A 22443-nucleotide genomic window follows, 5' to 3' on the forward strand; every position below is an offset into this window, starting at 1 on the left:
TTCCTCCACTGAGAGACACCAAGGGTAGCAATGAATTCCTGCTACTCTAGGCAATGCCACAATATGCATCACATATGTATACATGCACACATGTGCGTGTTTCTCCAGAGCAGATACCAAGAAGTCATGTCAAAGCGCTGCACATTTTATATTTCAATAAGATGTGTTTACTTATACCGCTGTCAATAATACATGAAATTACCATACTTCACCCCACTTCTTGCAGATCCTTGATAACGCTAATTATACTTATTCTAAAATTCTATTAAATTTGCTTCCCCAGATGCAAATTCTGTGGAATGATATTTTAAGTGTATTACCTGTTTTCTACAGTTTGGATTTTGTCGCTTAAATTTTAAATGTTTGATTGCACCTCATTTTTGTGGTCAAGATTGTTAAGTTCTCTATCAATTTTCAAAGTTACCCGGAGGAAGGGGAGTACGGGCTGTTAAACACTGGTTTCTTAGTTGCCTTCAGGGTGTATGGAGGAGAGTGGGCTCCAACTGTGGGCAGAGCAGTGGGCAGCTAGTCTTGTGAATATGTACTGGCCCTTCCTCTAGGGCATTAGTGCTCCCCAGGGCCCCACTCTGCATCTTCAAAGCCAGGGAAACTTGCTATGATTAATCCTCTGTGTTGTACTTCAGGAATCACCCTGTCAGTTGCCTTGGGTCCTCTCCTGCACTCCACATTTATGCAGCCTGTTTAGGAAGTGCTCTGAGAATTCTCCCATCCCACTTAAGCATCATCTGGGGGTAGTGTGGGCTGTGTGGTCTCAGCCTTCCCTCCAGCCAGTCTGCTTCCTTTTCTTAGGGATCCCTCACCATTTCTGGATCAAGGAGAGTTTCCTTCCCCCCACCCCAATATGATTATCAATTAAAAATATCTTTCCGATTCTTTCTATGGTTTTGGATAAGGAGGACAAGATATTTGTTTCTGGAAAATGAGAAGTTAGTATGGGAGAGTTCATTTCTTTGGACACATATGCATGTCAACACTGCTCGAGAGGAAAAAGATGGAAGCATGAGCTTCAAGGTGAATGTTCACAAAGTGAGTCAGCCACCTACCTTCCTTAGTGGCTCTGGGCTGTTCATGGGAACCATCAGCATTTTCCTGGGCATCTAAGTTTTCTTTTGTACATCTTTTTGGACAATCAGACCCATGAAGAAAGGAAAGAGGTAGAAGAGGAGAAGGAAGAGAAGGAAAGAGGAGGAAGATCTCTACTATTAAGAGTTACATATTAGTGAAAATGATCCTACCCTCACTCAAGGATGATTCTTTATGAAACAGCACCTGGTCAAGCCAGCTCACCTCCTTGAAGGAACTTCATGGGGTAGACGATGGCGTGGTACCTGTCTATGCTGAGGGACACCAGGACGTAGGTAGAGGCGTAGAGCAGCACAACCTAAAGAGAGAAATGGGAAGAGGCTCATCACTTCAGAGAGGGGAGGGAATGCACAGAATGGAAAGAATAGAACCTTGTGTTATTTAGAAACCGAGAAGTGAACCAAAGAAGTGGTGAGGGTGGGTTAGGGAAAGAAATAAATGAATCTCTGATATAAACAAGAGACAGGGAAATACTGGGTAGAAGAGGGCAGTTCCCCAGCAAAGACTCTACCTTCAAGCCTGGAAACCAGTGGCCCTAAATGAGTACAGGCATTCCTGTTTTCATGTCTGAAATGTTGCCTTTTGGCCTGCCACATCCCCCTATCCTATACCCACATAAACACCAAACCCCAGGCTCCAGGAGGAAATGAGCAGATAAATGGCAGAATGATGTGGCAGAGAAGGAGAGAAGAGAAGGAGAGTCTGAATGCCAAGAGGAGTTCAGCATGGGACCACCAGAGAGGAGACAGGCCGAAGGATTGCCAAATTCCAGGGGAAGATCGTCTTCCCTCTCCATCCCCTTTCTAACTCCCCATCACTGAGAATTACCTCCACCACTCAATAAAACTCCTGCATTCATCCTTCAAGTCCACGTGTGACCTGATTCTTGTTGGGCTATGGACAAGGACCTGGGTACCAAGAGGGCACTGAGCTGGTTAATGCTTAAGCCATCTGCAGACAGCAGAGCTAAAATGGCACCATAATACAGGGGCTTCAAGAGTCACAGGTACCCACTCCAGACACTACTGTGGAGCCAAAGCCCAAAGCATTTGCCCTGGCTCCTGCACCTGCCCTTCTGTGTGATCCCTCTCCTGTAAGGGTTTTGAGCTTGAGGCAGCCAAACAGAGAGTTATACCCCTGTCCCACATCCTGTGATGGATGGGCCAGGGAACTTTCCTGTTTCATCTCCACACCAGGAAGAAGATTTTGGTTCCTGGTGCTAGAATTTGCACTGTTGGCCATGATGAGAGAATGTTTCCAGTTCTTTCTTGCTCACTCAGTCCCTTGGCCTCTTGGAAACTGTATATTTCAGGATCAGTCCTTCTTGACATTTGCATGGTACATTTGTTTGTAATTGACTTTTAAAGCTAAACTAATTTTCTCAGCCACAATTGACATTCCAGAATAATTAGAAAAAAAAGTTCATTTGCTTTTTATCAGCAGAAGTCAAGAGATGACAGAAGGGTTCCCGTTTTAGGGAACCTATGTGCAATGTTGAATAATTTATCATCATTAGCACTGACACCATCTGAAAGCTCCCCCTTTTCATCCTCTTCATTAGGCTGAGGCTCTGTGTCTCCTCTTCCACTCTCACTTTTATTAACTTTACCTACACCTCTTAATTATCTGTGTACATCTTTTTTTTTTTTTTTGGCATATTTAGCAGAAAAGGAAATTGGGATTTAAGAAGTTAATTTATCTTATGTGAAGACCATATTTAGAATGTAATTAAATGAAATATATTTGAAGGGATGATCAAGGTGAAATTTTTTTTCAGATACCTTGGAGCCTTATTTCTACCAAGAGTCCACCTGTATTTCTGCTTTGTAACATTAGGATCAAATGCAGACGGGGTAGGAGAGTAACTTGTATACTGAAGTCTAACGGTGAGTATTTATTTCACTTTCTTTTTGGCAACTACCTTCGTTCTGAATTCATGCCTTTTTGTTCTTTCTCTGGATCAGACAAATAACAATCAAGTACATTGTTGTTCTTTATTATTTCCACAAATGCATCTCAGCATGAATGTTGTGAAAAACACCAGAGGGAGGAGGTTCTGAGGAATGATTAGAAATTGAAGGCTCATAAGAAAGAATGAGATCATGTCCTTTGCAGGGACATGGATGGACATGGATGGAGGACATTATCTTCAGCAAACTAACACAGAAACAGAAAACAAAATACTGCATGTTTTTACATATAAGTGGAAGCTAAATGATGAGAACACATGGACTCACAGAGGGGAACAACACACACTGGGGCCTATAGGAGGATAGCGGGTGGGAGGAAGGAGAGGATCATGAACTACCGGGTACAAAGCTTATTACCTGGGTGATGAAATAATATGTAAAATAAACCCCTATGACACAAGTTTACCTGTATAACAAACCTGCACATTACCCTGGACTTAAAATAAAAGTTAGAAAAAAAAGTTAAAAAAAGAAATTAAAGGCTTCCCTGAAAACTACAGGAAAAAAATTGTCCTCTTGGGGAAAAAGGTGATAAATAGAGAAAGAGAACATGGATGACTAAGTTTAAGAAAACAAAAATCAAACAACTGTCTACTTAGACAAAACTGGGGTTTCTCCATGTGATCCATGAATTTAGAACTATGAAGGCTGCTACACACAGAGGAGGAGGAGGATGAAAAGGAAGCCATGCAATGGTGGAATGTGTGGGGTGCAACATCATGGTGAGAAGGTTATAAGCGTCTTGGGCCTCGGTAGCTGTCTTGAGGGAGGAGACAGGCACAGTTCAGAATCTGGAGCAGGAGGAAGAGTCACAAACAAGAGTGTCCAGAAGAGCAGTCAATGTTGATAAAAAGATGCCGACTTCGAGATACAATCCAAAAGAGTATTTAATTTCAGAGATTAACCATCTTTAGGCATTTAGGCAGGGTAAAAAACATTAAAGGTTACCTAAAAGAAATACATCTTAAATTATCATGCCTCTTTTCCACAAGAATAAATGCCAGAAAGCAGTATAACAACATGTTGAGAGTTTTGAAAAAAAGTTATGACATGAGATCTTTGTAAATATCATTTCTGTGCCAAGGTACAGAACAATTTTTTCAGATATATAAGAAAGAAGAAAGTGTAACATCATATACTCTTCCTGGCATACTTCAGCTGATTGAGAATTGAATCAAAATTAAGCATTCAGCAAGAGGAAAGAAGAGGGAATAATAACAACTATAGTAAGCAATGAAGTTGGAAACACATGAAATGCTTACAAAATAATTATAAATGTGATTATGAAACATTTCAGGAGAAACTTCAGGGAGTTGAACGAAGGGACAGAGTAAAAAGAAAGACATTATGTTCAATTTTGTTATGTATTTTGGGTATCCCTTTTGTTTTTTACCTTTATAGGGATATATTAAAGCTAAAAGTTTAAAATAAGCTATGATAGAGTAACATAAAATTGGAGAAATTTTAATTAGTTTCCTATGGTGGCTGTAACAAATTAACTGCAAACTTGGTGGCTTAAAACAATATAAATATATTCTCAGACAGCTCTGGAGATCAGAAGTCCAAAATCAGTTCTATTGGGCAAGAATAAAAGTTTGGCAAGGCCATGATTCCTCCAGAGACTCTAGGGAGAATCTGTCCCTTGCCTCTTCTGGCTTCGGGTGACTGCCAGCAGTCTTTGGTGTGTGGCCAAATCAGCCCAAGCTCTGCCTTTTCCTCTTCTGTGTGTCACATTCCCTTCTACCTCCCCGTTATGATTGCATTTGGGACTCGGTGGGATAAACCAGGATAATCTCCCTGTTTTAAGATCGCTAACCTAATCACATTTGCAAAGTTCCCTTTTCTTATATAAGGTAACATCACAGGTTCCAGGGATTCGGATATGGCTTTCGTGGTGGGGGGATGGGAGAGCTTTTTTAAGCCTACAGTAATTGATTATCAATAAAAAGAAAAAAAAAAAAAACAAGTAAATAGCAAACAAACCCTTAACATAGAAAAACTAAAATTAGGTAACTGAAATAACATCAGACCCCAACATTATCTGTCACAATACATGTGAATGACTTAAGCTCTTTCACTTAAAATAAATAACTGTTATTTTAAAATATCACTAAAATCCAATTCTATGCTGTTTAAAAGAGAAAAATATAAAAACCACATCACTTAGATATCTAAATGTGAAAACAGAGGAATGGCCAAATGTGTATCAAGCAAGTAAAAATTAAAGAAGGTATTCATTACCACACTGCTATTAGACAAATTAAATTCAAAGCAAACAGCATTTCATGTGATAAAAGATTGTTTATATTGATAAAAGATAGAATACATGATGGCAATAGAACACTGACAAACTTATATGTAACAAGTAATGTAACACTAAATATACAACAAAAATGTTCAAAGTTTTGCAGAAGAATAAAAATATATAGGTAGAAAAAATAGACTTCATAACATAAGAATAATACACATCGCTATAAAATATCCAGACATTTCAAAAATTGGTGATATACTAAACTACCAAGAAAAAAACCCTCTCAATAGCTCTAAAAAGTAGGGCTTACGCAAATCACATATTTAAAACAATGAGCAATGAAGCAGAAATTAGTAACATGTTTTTAAAAAAAATACCACTTGGAAATTTAAACACCCTCATAATTAACTCGAGTCAAGAAGGAAATCAAAGTACAATTATAGTCAATTCATAAATGTCAACAATGAAAACTCTACACATCAACAACATATGGGATACCATTTGGAGAGCAGATGGCACCCCGAGGACATATGTCTGAATTCTCACTACCCCACCCCTTAATTCTGACAGAAATGACCTAGGAAATATAAAACTTAAGAAAATCTTGCACAGAAAAGTGAGACTTAAATGCTGGAAACAGAGAAATTTTACTTAGAAAAATGCCAGATTGGATTCTATAAACGAGATGCCTAGACTGACTTTAAGAAAATAGACTTAATTTTTCGTAACAATTTTATATTTACAAAAAATTGCAGACAGAATTTCCATATTACCCCTCTCCCATCTATATACTTTTCCTTGTTATTAACATGTTGCATTAATGTAGTTTGTTCATCAATTTGTTAAAATTGATGAACCAATATGAATACATGATTATTAACTAAAGTCCATTGTTTATATTAAGGTTCACTCTGTGTTGGACAGTTCTATGGGTTTTGACAATTGCATAATGTTATGTGTCTACCATATAGTATCAGAAGAGTTTCACTATCCTAAAAATCCCCTGCTTTTATCTAGTCATCTCTTTCCTCCTCCAAATCCCTGGCAACACTGGTTTCTTACTTTTCTACAGTTTTGCCTTTTTGACAATATAATATAGTTGATAATCATTTAGTATGTAGCTTTTTCAGACTGGTTTCATTTACTTAGCAATGAGCATTTAAGATTCTTCCATGTCTTTTCATGGCTTGATAGCACATTTTGTCATATCGCTGAATAACATCCCATTTAATGCATGTACCACAGTTCATCCATTCAGCTTTTTAGGAACATCTTGTTTGCTTCCAGTTTTTGGTGATTATGAATAAAACTGCTATAAACATTCTTGTGTAGATGTAAGTTGTCAACTCAATTGAGTAAATATCTAGCCTTATGATTGCTAGGTTGTATGGTAAGATCATGTTTAGTTTTATAAGAAACTGTCAAATTATCTTCCAAAGGGACTGTATCATTTTGAATTCCAAGCAGTAATAAATGAAGTTCCTGTTAATATACATCCTCATCAGCCATTGGTATTTTCGGTTTTTTGAATTATAGCAATGATCTAATAGATGAGTAGTGTTATCTCATTGTTTTAATTTTCAATTCTCTAATGGTGTATGATTTTTGAGCTTCTTTCTATATGTTTACTTGCCATCTTCTTGGTGAAATGTTTGTTCAGATATTTTGCCCATTTTGTTTGTTTTATTATTGAGTTTTAAGAGTTCTTTGTACATATTTGGATACAAATCCTTTATGAAATATATATTCTGCAATTATTTTCTCCCATTCTGAGGGTTGTCTTTTTGTTCTCCTAAATAGTGTCCTTTGCAAAGTTTTAAATTTTCATAATGTCCAACATTTCAGTTATTTTTCATGGATTATGCTCCTGGAATTGTATCTAAAAACTCATTGACAAACTATAGGTCCCTTAAATCTTCTCCTATGTTATCTTCTAGTATATAACAGTATTGAGCATTATATTATATCTATGATCTAAACTAAGTTTATGTGAAAGGCATAAGGTCTATGTTAAGATTTCCTTTTTTATTTTTATTTATTTATTTATTTTTGCATGTGGACATTCAACCACTCTTTCAAGAAAGACAGACATCCTTGAAAAGGCTGCCTCTCACCTCTGCTTCTTTGTCAAAGACCAGTTGGCTATCTTTGTGTATATCTATTTCTGGGCTCTCTCTTCTATTTCATTGATGTATTTGTTGATTCTTTACTAATTGTCGATTGTTTTACAAATACCATGCTTTCTTGATTATGAAGCTTTATGGTAAATCTTAAAATCAGGTAGTTTCAGTTGTTCAAATGTGCTCTTTTTCTTTAGCATTGCATTGGGAGCAAATATTTACAAGCCACATATATGATAAAGAGTTAATATCCAAAATATCTTAAAAACATCTACAACTTAATTTAAAAAATAGTACCAGGCACGGTGGCTCATGCATGTAGTCTTAGCACTTTGGGAGGTTGAGGCTGGTGAATGGCTTAAGCCGAGGTGTTCAAGACCAGCCAGGGAAACATGTCAAAACCCTGTCTCTACAAATGTAAATATATATATTTGTATAGACACAGGATAACCTATGCATATATCTATCTATATAGATATATGTATATATCTATCTATGTATATATCTATATATATATTGTATATATATGTATATATCTATATAGATATCTATGTATATATATGTATATATCTATATAGATATCTATATATGTATATATATGTATGTATCTATATAGACAACCTATGTATATATCTATATAGATAGATAGATATATGCATAGGTTATTTTGTGTCTTTTGCCTTTCCATATGATTTTAGAGTTTGTCTATATCCATAAAATACCTTGTTGGGACTTTGAATGGAATTGTATGGAATTTGTAGATCACATTGGACAGAATAGACATCTTAACAATATTAAGTCTTCCTATTTGTGAACATGGAACATCTCTTCATTTATTTAGATATTTTGCTTTGTTCCATCCGTTTTGTAGTCTCCTTCAATAGATCTTGTATATATTTTGCTAGATTTACACCTAAGTTTCATTTTTTTGGTGTTCATGTGAAAGGTATTGTGTTTTTAATTTCAACCTCAACTTTTAATTGCTGGGAAAACAACTGACTTTTGTATATTAACCTTGTATTCTGCAATGTTGCTATTTTTGCCTACTAGGTCCAGACGTTTCTCTTTTAAAATTATTTTTCCCGTCTATTGTTTCAGATTTCTATTTCTTAACAAAGACGTTTAAATTTAATCGTTTCCAGTGTATAAACCTTTTATTTCATTTTCTTTCTCTGTTAAATTACCTAAGACATCTAGTTCAGTGTTGAATGCGAGTGGTGAGAGAAGACATCTTGGCCTTGCTCTCAGTCTTAGGACAAAAGCACTTAATTTCTCCCCATTAAATATGAGATTAATAGTAGGGTTCTTGTAGATGCTATTAATCAAGTGGAGGCAGTTGCTCTCTATTTCCAGTTTGCTCAAGTTTTATGATAAATGGATGCTGAATTTTGTTAAATGCTTTTCTTGTGTCTATTGATGGAAAATCGCATAATTTTCCTTTTTTATCTTGTTTTTGTGATGGATTATATTAATGATTTTTAAGTATTTAACTGGTTAGCCAAGTTGTGAATGTAAAGGAAAAGTTATTGAAGAAAAGTAAAATGACTGCTTCAGTGAACACACAAATTATAAGAACAAACTTACTGTTGATATGGAGAAAAACAGCAGTAAAACAAACCTACTGCTGATATGGAGAAAGTTTTAATGGTCTGGATATACAGTTAAACTAGCTGCAACATTCCATTAAGCCATAGACTAAGCCAGAGCAAGTTCTTAAACTGTATTCACCTCTGTGAAAGCTGAGAGAGATGTGAAAGCTGCAGCAGAAAAGTTTGAAGCTACTGGAGTTTGTTTCATGAGGTTTAAGGATAGAAGCTGTCTCTGTAACGTAAACATGCAAGGCAAAGCACCAAGTGCTGATATAGAAGTTGCATTAAGTTATCCAGAATATTGAGGTAAGACAACTGATGGAGGTGGCTACACTAAACAGTAGTTTTTCAATGGAAATAAGCAATTAAATACTAGAAGAATATGCCATCTAGAACTTCTACAGTTAGAGAGGAGAAGTCAATGCTTGGCTTCAAAGCTTCAAAGGACAGAATAATTTTTTTTTAGGGGCTAGTGCAGCTGGTGACTTTAAGTTGAACACAATGCTCAGGCCCTTAACAATTAGACCAATATACTGTGCCTGTGCTCTATAAATAAAAAAACAAAGCCTAGATGACAGTACATCTGTTTACAGCATGGTTTACTGAATATTTTAAGCTGCCTGTTGATATCTACTTCTCAGAAAAAAAGATTCCTTTCCAAATATCACTATTCATTGACAATGCATCTTGTTGCCCAAGAGCTTTGATAAAGATGAACAAAAAGATGAAACTTATTTTCATTTCTGCCAACACAACATCCACTTTGCATCCCACAGATCAATGACTAATTTTGACTTTCAAGTCTTCTTATCTAAGAAATACATTTTATAAGGCCATAACTGCCGTAGATAGTAATTCCTCTGCTGGATAAGGACCAAAGAGATTGAAAACCTTTCAGAGGGACTCAACACTTAGATGTCATTAAGAACATTCATGATTTATGTGAGAAGATGAATATATCAACATTTACAAGAGTTTAGAAGGTTCATTCCAACTCTTATGAATGACTGATGGTTTCAAGATTTCACTAAACAAAAGAATTGCAAATGTGGTGGAAATAGCAAGAGAACTAGAATTGGAAGTGGGGTGTGTAGATGTGACTGAATTGCTTCACTCTCATGATAAAACTTGAATGGATGAGGAGTTGCTTATTATGGATGAGCAAAGAAAGTGGTTTCTTGAGATGGAATCTACTCTTGGTGATAATGCTATGAACATTGTTGAAATGATAACAAATAATTTAAACTAGTACATAAACATAGTTGATAAAAACAGTGGCAAGATTTGAGAGAACTGACTCCAATTTTGAAAGAAGTTCTACTTTGGGTAGAATGCTATCAAACAGCGTTGCATACTACAAATAAATTTTTTTTGGATAAAGAAAAGTCAGTTGATGCAACAAACTTTATTGTTGTCTGATTTTAAGAAATTGCCACAGCCACCTCAGTCTTAGCAACCACCACCCTGATAAGTCAGCAGTCATCAACATCAAAGCAAAACCTTCTAGCACTGAAAAGGCCAATATTTGATGAAGGCTCAGATGATTAACTTTTTTTTTTTTTTTTAGCAATTAAGTATCTTTAAATTAACATATATTTTTAAACATGTTATCACATATTTAATAGGCTACAGTAAAATGTAAACATAACTTTTATATGTACTGGGAAACAAAAAAAAATTGTGCGATTAGCTTTATTATGCTACTTGTTTTATTTAGACATTCTGGAATTGAACCCATAGTATCTCTGACGTATACCCGTATTGTAGCTATTATGATTTTGAATAGTTTTGTCTTTTAACCTTTATACTAAATATATCAGTGATCTACACACCAATTAGAGTATTAGAGTATTGTAAAGGTACTTACTTTTAACAGTGAGTGATATACTTATATGTTTTCATGTCATTAATTAGCTTGCTTGCTTTTTTTTTCTTTAGCTTGAAGAATTCTGTGTAGAATTTTTGGAAAATAGGTCTGGTAGTGATGAACTTCTTCATCTTTTGTTTGTCTGGGAAAGTCTTTATCTCTCCTTGATTCCTAAAGGACAGCTTTGATAGGTAAATATTTTTGGTTGGGAGGTTTTCTTTCCTTCCTTACATATATTCTCCTGTTCTCTCCTATTCTGCAAGGATTCTACCAAGAAATTTTCTACTAGCCCTGTTGTAATTCTCTTACACGTGATTTGCTTCTCTCTTGCTGTTATCAGGATTTTCTCTGTGTTTTTGATTTTTAACAGTTTGATTATAATATGTCTTGGTGTAGTTTTATTTTTATAGAATGTGATTGGAAACTTTTGACCTTCTTATACCTGGATATTTATATCTTTCCCCAGATTTGCAAACTATTCTGCCGTTATTCATTTAAATAATCTCTCTTCTTTTGTCTCTCATCTCCTTCTATAACTCCTGTAACTTGTATGATATAGTTTGTCCCACCCAAATCTCATTTTGAATTTTAGTTCCCATAATCCCTACATGTTGTGGGAGAGATTCAGTGGAAGGTAATTAAATCATGGAGGTGATTTTTTCCTACGCTATTCTCATGATAGTAAGTTCTCACAAAATCTGGTGGTTTTATAAGGAGCTTCCCCCTTTGTTCAGTTCTCATTCTTCTCTCTCCTGCCACCTTGTAAAGAAGGACATGTTTGCTTTCCCTTCCACCAGGACTGTAAGTTTCCTGAGGCCTCCCAACACTATAGAACTGTGAGTCAACTTTAAGACTTTATTCTGTTGGGGGTTTTAACAAGTAATATATGTAACGTAAAATGTATGTAAAACATTGCAGTTTTTTTGGATATTTTTCCATGGATCAGTAAGTTGTCTGACAGTAGCCAAATGTAACTTGCAGAAAATAATAGAAAGTTATATTCAGAATAATAGCAATCAGGCCTTGGATGTTCTTTATTAAACTCTTTTCAGGCAGTAAATTAAACTACCCAGTCTTGGATATGTCCTTATAGCAGCATGAGAATGGACTAATGCATTGTACATTTGCTCTTTTGATGCTGTCTCATAAACCTCTTAAGCTTTCTTCGTCTTTTATCATTCTTTTTTCTTTCTTCTTCTTTAGTTGTATATTTTCAAATAACCTGTTTTTCATTCACAGCTTCTTTGTCTATGTGATAATTTCTGCTGTTGATGCTGTCTAGTTTATTATTTATTATGATTTTTGGCTCCAGAATTTCTATTTGATTTAAAAACATGAATTCAATTTCTTTGTTCAATTCTTGTTTTGGTTGTACTTTTCTTTTCTGGTTTTGTAGAATTGCTTCTCTTTAAGTTCACTAAGCTTTCCTAAAACATTTATATTAATTGTTTTGTCAGGCATTTCATATATCTCTATTATGTTGGGGCAAGTTACTGTAAAATTATTGTGTTCTTCTAATGGTGTTATGTCTTTTTTTATGTTTATTTTTGCCTTATGTTGATGTGTGTGCATTTGGTAAAGCAGTCAAATGCAAACACATCAATATAGGGGAAAAATAAACATTAACACAACCAAAAAGAATCACCTTCCATTGATGGGCACTTGGGTTGGTTCCAAGTCTTTACTATTGTGAACAGTGCCACAATAAACATATCTGTGCAAGTGCCTTTATAATAGAATGATATATAATCCTTTGGGTATGTACCCAGTAATGGGATTGCTGGGTCAAATGGTATTTCTGTTTCTAGATCCTTGAAGAATTGCCACACTGTCTTCCACAATGATTGAACTAATTTATACTCCCACTAACAGTGTAAAAGTGTAAAAGTGTTCCTATTTCTCTACATCCTTTCCAGCATCCGTTGTCTCCTGGTTTTTTAATGAGCACCATTCTAACTGGCATGAGATGGTATCTCAATGTGATTTTGATTTGCATTTCTCTAATGACCAGTGATGATGAGCTTTTTTTCATATGTTTGTTGGCTGCATAAATTTCTTCTTTTGAGAAGTGTCTGTTCATATACTGGATAAAGAAAATGTGGCACATATACACCATGGAATACTATGCAGCCATAAAAAAGGATGAGTTCATGTCCTTTGCAGGGACATGGATAAAGCTTGAAATCATTCTCAGCAAACTGACACAAGAACAGAAAACCAAACACTGCATGTGCTCATGCATAAGTGGGTGTTGAACAATGAGAATACATAGACATAGGGAGCGGAACATTACATACTGGGGCTTGTTGGGGGATGGGGACAAGGGGAGGGATAGCAGGGGGTGAAGGGATAGGGGAGGAATAGCATTAGAAGAAATACCTAATGTAGATGACAGGGTGATGGAGACAGCAAACCACCATGGCACATGTATACCTATATAACAAACCTGCACATTCTGCACATGGAACACACAACTTAAAGTATTAAAAAAAATAAACTGAGAGAAAACAAGAATCACCTTCCAGAATTTATGAACTAGTTCACTCTGAAAAGACCATACCCTATGGGGGAGGGTTTATTGGGTGGGGTGGCATCAGTGATGGTGCAGATTTGTAGTCTTTGTGTAGTTTTTTCAGCTCAGTTTAGAGCTGACACAGATCCTGAGGATCTTCAGTGGCCAAAGGAGTGGGTATTGGCAGTGGCAGCAAGAATTGATAGGGCATTCAGGGGTGATGGCTGCTAAGGCTCTTTTCTCCCACCAGGGAAGCTGGAGCTGAGAAGATTTCTCTTTGTACTAGATCTGGCTTGTAGGAACTCTCATAGTGGTCTGATAAGTGGCACTCATGGAGTAGCCATAGAACTGGGGTCTGATGCGTGGGCTCACATGGAGTGACTATGGCTCTGGGATTGAAGTGGTAATGACACTGGTGCTCAAGGTGCAGATGCCCCCTCTGCTGCATGGTATGGTAGTAAGGCATGGTTACACATGCAGAATAGTGTGGGAACTGAGAACACAGTCTTTCAGTTGGCTTCAGGGTTGGGGCAAGACCTAGCTCTCTATGACTGAGTTGTTGCCCAGGGCATATAGGTGCCTCTGCTGTAATGTTGGTAATAGTATACTTGTGAATTAGTCAAGGAGACAAGAATGGGAGCACAGGTATGCACAGAATTATAATGGCTCTGTGGCCTGGGTGGGGCTACCTCTCTATAGTGGTTAAGTCAGTGTCTGGAGTGTGGACACATGCAGGGAGAGTTTAATATTGGGGTTTGAAGTGTTAACTAGCTTACTGTGGTGCTGGCTGTGGTGTTAAAAACATGGTTGGGCCCAGTGTAGTCAGAGACTCTCAGTCTGGAGTGTGGGCATTCCCAGTAGGCCATGGCTCCAGGGCTGGAGTTTGCACATGGTTGGAAGAGATGACAATCCCATTCCCAAAGCAGCTCAACAGCAATTGCTTCTTGGGGGATGGGAGGGAGTTATAGTCACATCTCCCCCTCTGGGGTTCTCTTGCAGGAATGGCTGTTGTTTAGACAGAGGGAAAAGATCCTAGTGTCTTCTGTGGAGCAGGCCACTAGAGACAATGTTGGTCCTTTCTGTGTCTAACACCGGTAACTTCCACCTTTCTTCTTTGTTCCTAGCCAGACCATGGCCTCTCAGGTACGCCAATCTACCAGCAATTCTTTCTATGTGTTTACTCTCCATTTTTTGCTTCATAATGTTGCAGCAAATTCTTTAACGGGAACTTGAGCCCTCTCTGGGCTATTTCAGTTTGTGAATAGCTATCTATACTTGAACGTTTTAGAGGGATGAAGGTGAGTATCTCCTACTCTGCAATCTTGGTGATAGCTCCTAAACAGAGATTTTCTGAAATTCCAGAAACTACTAATTCTCCCAGTCATTGCAGAGGTCTGTGTGAATGTTGGAGCATGACACGTAGCCAGGTAACTGACAATTCTGTCTTTGCCTTCACTTCCTCCTTGCAGAAAGCCTCAAGATCAACAGCTCAGTACCTTCTCTGTTTCTTCCTTAGGATGATCATAGTCATAGGCATATACCTAGTCTTCTAGATTTTGGGGACTATGTCAGAGATTTTCAAATTTCCTATGGATATGTCATTACTCAGCTTATGTTTTTAAGCTTTGGTTAGTCTATTGTTTTCCCCAACTATTATCCAATACCTCAGTCATAAGCAAAGTTAAGCAAAGTAATTGTTTTGATAAATGCCCAGAGGAAAAAGGTTTTTCACAGTGGGTGAGTTCTGATTTAAGTAAAATAAAGATAGCTTTGCAAGTGGAGTCTTCCAGAAAACTGCCAGACATATCAAATAATGGCAATTTCTTGGAAATTTGAAAGGGCTCTATCCCTGTTCTGCTTTCTACAGTGGCTGCCAGACAATTTTTAACTGTGAATGAGAGTTATTAAGTTTTAAGGCTATTACAGAGTTGAATACTGGGGGATGAGAATAATACAAGCCAAAACACCACAAAGCTCATTTTTCTCACTGAGATTCAGCCATTTTCCTGAATAAATGCTCCCTGGGTAACTGCAAATCTTTGGTTAATTTCCAGAGTCCTACAAATTTGATTCTGATAATTTTTTTTTTTGCCAATTTTCTTGCTTCCTTTATAGAAGAGAGAATTATCAGAATTTCTTTCTCTATCGTTTTCCCCATGTCACAGATATTTTATATATAGTATTATCTTACCAGTTATTGTAGATACAGTTAGAAGAAATGTTACTGACATGAATTTTTCTAAATCAAGAAGACATTTTAAAGTTAACAATTAGGAGAAAACATAGGTTATAAAATACTTTGGAAAAATATGAAAATACAAAGATATGTATGGTTTCCAACCTCCAACATGTCAAAAATAATCCTTGCTTCCTAGTTTTGTGGGTCTTCCTTCCCCATACAGAATCAGAGTTGATTTGTACAACCAAAATAATCATATGAAAGTGATAGTGTATGACTTATGCGACTAGCTCATAAAATACATTGCCACTTCCACCTTAATCACTTGAATATGTTATTCTTGGAAAAGCCAACTACCATGCCGTGAGGACACTAAAATATACCTATATCTCCATGTGGAGAACTGAGTGTTCCACCAAAGCCAGCACTAATTTCCCACCTATGTGAGTGATCCATCTTGTCCAGTCCCAGCCAAATGTTCTGACGGCTACATTACCACAAAGCATCTGACTGAACCTTTTGATAAGCCTTTATCCAGATCTGCCCAGCCAAGCTCCTCCTGGATTCTTGGCTAATAGGCTGTGAGACAGTAAATATTTATTGTTTTAAGCCACAAAGTTTGTCATAATTTGTGTCTCAACAATTAATTACTAATATAATAAGCAATTGAAAGCATTTATTTACAAGGAAACAAATATCCTCAGAAAGAAATTGAAATATGTTTTAAAAAATTTCCCCTGAGAAAACACTAGCCATACATAATGGTAAAGGCACTTTCACACATAACAAACTTTCAAGGTTATATTCAGAGCACAAAAGAAGATTTTAACTGTAACCATTCCAAATTCATTTTCTGAATATGAAATAACTTCATTACCAAGACCTGAAAATAATAAAACCAATAAAAATTATAATTTTACTTATGAATATAGATACAAGTATTCTAAAAGATTCTACTAACAAATGAAATCTAGCAGGATAAAGCTTTCTAGAAATGCACTATATGGCCATAAAACAATAATAATTTCGATCTGAAGTACTAGCATCAGAATACAAATATATTAATCAAAAATAATTTTAAGAACTCAGAAACATGGCATCAGACATAAAATCATTTACGAATGATTCATTCTTTTCATACTTAGTTGAAGTGTCTTAATCTATATTATATACAACTATGACATATTAATAATATAAGTATGTGGTATACATATAATATTTTAAGTCAAATATACATATGATACATAAATGTGTCTTACAATGAAGCAGACTGACATTCAAAGCACGGATATCTTTAACCTAAAAATAGATCTTAGAAAAACTAAAAAAAAATCTCTCTCAGTTACAAAATCGTTCAAAAAGGAAAATGGGAAATTTGAGAGGAAGAAATTCAAATGCCAATAGATACTTTAAAAAGTATAATTTAGGTAGTAATTCAATAGATAATCGTTATGTTCTAACAAATTACCCTTGTTTTACAAAAAGAACAGTAGCCAGTGTTGACTTCATTTGAGGGGCAAAAGGTAAATATCATTAACAAACTTTTTGGAGATCCATAATATGCCAAAATCCTTAATATTGACCCAGACATTTTATTTAACGTTTGAAATATGAATGCTTTACCTCCTTAGCATTGCTTGTTTGTGTTTTCTTTACATAGATACTATTTTTAGCAAAGGAAATACATTAAAAAAAACTTACAAATTTTTATTACCCTTCCATGTAGGAGAAAATGGGGAGTCTGATGCATAGAAATGAAGGTTTTATATTATTTTCCTATGATAAATCTAAGAGCTAACTCTGGTATCAGTGTGTCTCATCACATTTGGAAGGTGTTACATACCTGCAAATAGCGGACCACTCGGCAAACCAGGTCAGGTGCCATGAAGTCTCCAGTGAATCGCCAAATAATATCTGTCAGAATGTTAACCAGTCCTGTGAAAGAATCTAACAAAAACATACAAGTGCTTACATTCAGGTTTTTTTTTTTTCCCCTCCAAATTTGCAGCTAAGCCACAATAGAAATGAAATCCTGGGGAGCTTCATTTTTTTTTTCTTCCTGATGTATCAGATTTCCACTGGGGAAAAGTAAAGCAAGGTAGGAGTTCTTTGACTTTTATTATTAGAGCTTGTTACCACTTAGATGTAACCACCTAGGAAAAATTTTAGTAATTACTGAAGGGAAATCACGCTAATCATCAATCTAAGTGTCCATCGACAGATGAAAGAATAAAGAAAAGGTGGTACATATACATAATGGAGGACTATTTGGCTATAACAAAGAATAAGATCCTGTCATTTGCATCAACATGGATAGAACAGGAGATCATTATGTGACATTATCAATTAAGTGAAATAAGCCAGGCACAGACAAACATCACATGTTCTCAAAATATCTCCTGTATCTCATAAATATATACACTTACTATGTACCCACAACATTTTTTTTAAATTAAAAAAAACATCCCACAGTGCTGCAGGGATTCTCTGCTGATTAATGGATAGGACTGGAACAGAAAACTGGATAAGCAGGAGCTTACTGACTTGGATCACTTTTTGGGGACATGGGATATAATATACCCTGTCAAGGACCCCAGAGGGAGGGCAAACTTATTCCTAAGGTAGTACTTAGAAGGATGGAGAAAGTGATGGTCCTAAGAAGAATGGAAATGCTTGAGTTTCCCTGGTAGATACTAGAGAAAATAATGAAAAGGCTAAAGGAAGTTGGCATGCTGTAACAGATGTATTGAGAGAAGCCAGAAGACCCATGAGAGTTCCTTGAGATGGCTCAGAAGGCAGCAGCATCATCAAGAAACTCAGTAGTGGTTTCCATCTGCAATCCAGGGTGGATGGTAGGAAAGAGAGTCATAGAGCCAGGTCTTGCAAAACTATAGAAAGTATGTAGTGTAGTGCGATGATTCCTCTAATCTTTTCTCAAAGGGTCCTATGCCTATTTATTTGAGTGACTGTACACTGGGGAAATGAAAATACTCAGATATTTTTGGGACCATTAGGCACAGGGTCTGAATTAACATAAAATCCAGAGACATAGACTACTATTAGAATGAAATCTTATGGGACCAAGTAATAAATAAAATCCTGGCTACAGCAAAATGGTCCACTAGGTCTGCATTCCTTTCCATTAGTCATTCCCTCGTTCCCTAAATATTTAATTGGGATCGATCTACTTGGCAGTTGAAGGAACCCTGTATTGGTTTTCCCATTATAGTAGGAAAGGCCAAGTAGAAGTCATCAATTCACCAGTCTGGTCCCTGTAGAAAGTGGATGGATCCTGGAGAATGAGCAGACTGCAGCAAGCTCAAACAAGCAGTAGCCCTGATTGTGGCTGTGGTTTTGGACATAGTATCTTTGCTAGAGCAGGTTAATATGGCCTCAGGTAAATGGCATGCAGATGTTCATTTGGCAAGAGTGTTCTTTACTAATCTGATCAGAGAAGAAGATCAGAGTTTGTATTCACATGAAACAGACAATAATATTCATTTTCTGCTTTCCCCAGGGCTGTGTTACCTCTTCAAATGCCTGTCATAATAAGGTCTGAAGAGGGCTCAACCATCTGAACATTCTGTAGAATATCACATTGATCCATTTACACCAAAGACATCATTAAGAGTCAACAAGAAATGTCTAATACATTAGAGGCCTTGGTAGGACACATACACTCTGGAAAGTGGGAGATAAACCCTGTGAAAATTCAGGAACATGCCACATTGGAAAGGTTTTAGTGGTTCGGTAGGGAAAGGCTGCTAGAATACCTTCCCCCCACCACTGTATTTTCAAGTAAAAGTTAAATTGCTGTATCTTACATTTCCTGTCTCAATAAATAAAGCAAGATACCTGGTATCTTTGTGTTTGGGTGGCAATACATTTCATATCTAGTAATATGTTTGGTCTCATATACTGAACTGCATAAAATCTCATATATCTTTGAGTGGGCCTGGAGCAAGAACGGGTTCTGCAGCATGTGTGGGCTGCAGTATAAGCAACCCTACTACTCGGAGCATATGATCTGGCTGACCTGATGGTGCTGAACGTGTTAGTAGGGAAAGACACAGTTCGGAGTTGATGGTTGCCCAAGTGAAAAACTCAGCATGCAGGTCCCTAGGGCTGTGAAGCAATGCCATGCCATTTTCAGCGTAAAGTTATAAACCTTTTGAGAAACTGTTTCTCGAATGTTGCTGAGCCTTGGTCAAGATGGAATGGTTGATAATCGGATATCAAATGTATTTGGAACTGACTATTATGAGCTAGATTATTGCTGATGCACTAAGTCATACACTCAGACATGTCCCACAGCCTTCTACTAAAAAATGGAAATGGCACATCTGGGATCAAACCCTTATGGGACTAGACTGGCATAGGAAGCTGCATGAGCAGGTAGCACAGATGCCTCCATGTTATCCACCAGGGTTGTACCAGTGCCTTTGCATAGCTCACACTTATGGTTATATGGGGGGTTCTCTATGACTAGCTGAAAGGGAGGTAAAGGGCCAATCTTGGTTGACAATGGGTTAGTTCACTATGCAGCTGTAAAGCAAAAATAGATGGTCACTGAAGTGCAGCTGCATTATGGGGTAGCCTTGGAAGACAGTGGAGAAGGATGTTCTTTTCAATGAACGAAGCTGTAAGCAGTGCATATGGTTATCTACTTTGCATGGAAGAAAAAAATGGCCTAATGTATGAATATATGTACAGATTTCTGTACAGTAGCCAATAGTTTAGCTATGTGGACAGGGACCTGAATAAAAGGGACTTGGAGATGAGAGACAAGACTATGAGACAGAGGCATGTGGTTGGGACTATGGGAGTGGGCACAGTGTGTGAAGATTCTTGTGTCATGCATTTGACATTAATTGGGAAGCATCAAGTACACAAGAAGCACTAAAAAAACAAATAGACAAGGTAACTTGTCCACTTGGCATGATCCAGGCTTTGTCATCAGATAAGGTACTGGTATGATGGGCACATGAATGGAGTGGCCACGCAGCAAAGAGCAACACTACTCCTGGCCAGTCTAGCTACTGCTGAATTTGAATGCCCAACTTGCTAACGAAAGAGACCAACACTGAGCCCTCAATAGGTTACTAGTTCTTCAGGAGATCAGCTGGTTGCTTTGTGGCAAGTTGACTACAGTGGGTGCCCTCTGTCCTGCAGCAGCCAACTGTCCATCCTTCCAATGATGCACTTATTCTGGGTATAAGCTTTCCTTTCCTCATCTCTGAGTTGTAGTCTACACAACTAACTATTCTCTGGGGGCTTTAGGATTACCAAACTAGAACGGAATTCCACATATAGTCTCTGATCGGGGACCCACTTAATAGTGCAGGGGGTGTAGGATTGGCTCATGATCCTAGAACCTACTGTTCGTATCACATACTACACCAGACAGAAGTAGTTGTACTTTGAGCACCCTAGTATGAACTACTGAAGGAAGCGATGAAGTGCCAGGGTCCCATCCTTTAAAGTGCAGCATATGTGTTAAATCAGAGCCCACTTCGTGGTCTTGGGTCCCTAACAGAAGTATACATAGGTCTTAGAATCAAGGGGTAGAGGAAGGAATGGCCTCAGTTAACGTCACTCTCATTGACCCATGGAAGGGCTTTGTGCTTCTTCATCTGTACCTCTGTGCTCTTCAAGTTGGAGGTCCTGCTCACCAAAGGACTTGTACTTCAGCCAGGGAACGTAGCAAAGGTCCCATTGAACTAAAAGTTATGGCTGCCACCAGGGCACTTTGGATTCTTTGTGTCTAGGGACTAGCAGGCAAGAAGAGGAGTCACCATCTTGGCAAGAGTGATTGGTGGTGACTAGCAGATGGCGGTAGGGCTCTGTTTACACAATGAGAAAGGCAGGCATATGGGGAGAACACAGGCGATTTGCTCGGAACTGTCAAGTTGTGATTGATGGCAGACAATTAGTGGATGGGACCAGGGATGTTGAGCATCTTCACCAGGCCCTCAACATAGGGTTGTTCAGATTATTTGTGCTCTAGGGTGCCCTGCCCCTGCTGTGGGTGAATGGGGGCTGAAATTGAGTATTATTGTCTTGCAGACATACATCCTAGTTGCACAAAGACAAGGCAAGTGTTGATTCTCTGGACTATCCATGAGCCGTACCCGCGGGTATTAAATTATTCAGCTCAGAATTCCAATCATGCCTCTGTTGAGAAACGTTGTTAGGCTGCATGAGAGATTTGTTGTTTCTGTGCAATTCTAGTCAGACAGAGAACTGGGCAGAACTCTGCTCAGAAACAGAGTGTGAACTTGGCTGGGTTCAGGCTCTCAGAAAATTGAACAGCTGAAAAAGAAAAGAAACTGCAACTTTGGGGACTGATCTAGGATACTCACAGTTTCATTTCCAACAGTTTATTTGTATTGCTGTGTTTCTGCTAAAGAGCAATAGTAAAAATGGAAAGTCACACTGTCATTTGGTTAATTGCTTTTTGAATATTGGAAAATGAGGTTTATTAACGTTAGAACAGAAGGAGCTCAGGGTATGGCACGCAGCAAGTGCTGAGCTCATACTTGAATGAATTGCCATTGTGGTTTGAAAAGGCTTTTAAAAAAATAAAACAAAATAAAAATTTTTTTGAAATAATTAGAGGCTCACAAGAAGTTACAATAAACAGTACAGAAACGTTTCATGTGCCTACCACACACCATCCCCCAATGGTAACACCTTACATAACTCTAGGTAGATTTCACGGCTTAAAGGAGAATTATTACCCTTAACCTGGCTTCTCTAGAACACAGAACATGATTATGAGGGTTGTTATTAAGCAGTTATTATATCCTTGGCAAGGTTCTAAATAGTTAGAATCATTAACTTATTTAATC

The 22443-nt window shown here is 37.3% G+C and overlaps 1 protein-coding gene across 1 annotated transcript in view; it reads right to left on the bottom strand.

The window, feature by feature from the left end:
• NPSR1 (neuropeptide S receptor 1) overlaps nt 1-22443 on the bottom strand; it is a 169973-nt gene that overhangs the window by 34093 nt on the left and 113437 nt on the right. The window contains exons 3-4 of the mRNA XM_003930733.4: nt 17436-17539; nt 1309-1402 (exon numbers count right to left, since the gene is read on the bottom strand). Coding sequence (XP_003930782.1) covers nt 1309-1402; nt 17436-17539 — 198 coding nt within the window. The remainder of the gene's footprint in view (nt 1-1308; nt 1403-17435; nt 17540-22443) is intronic.

The sequence above is a fragment of the Saimiri boliviensis genome, chromosome 10 (genome assembly GCF_048565385.1).
Source record: "Saimiri boliviensis isolate mSaiBol1 chromosome 10, mSaiBol1.pri, whole genome shotgun sequence".
Taxonomy (NCBI): domain Eukaryota; kingdom Metazoa; phylum Chordata; class Mammalia; order Primates; family Cebidae; genus Saimiri; species Saimiri boliviensis.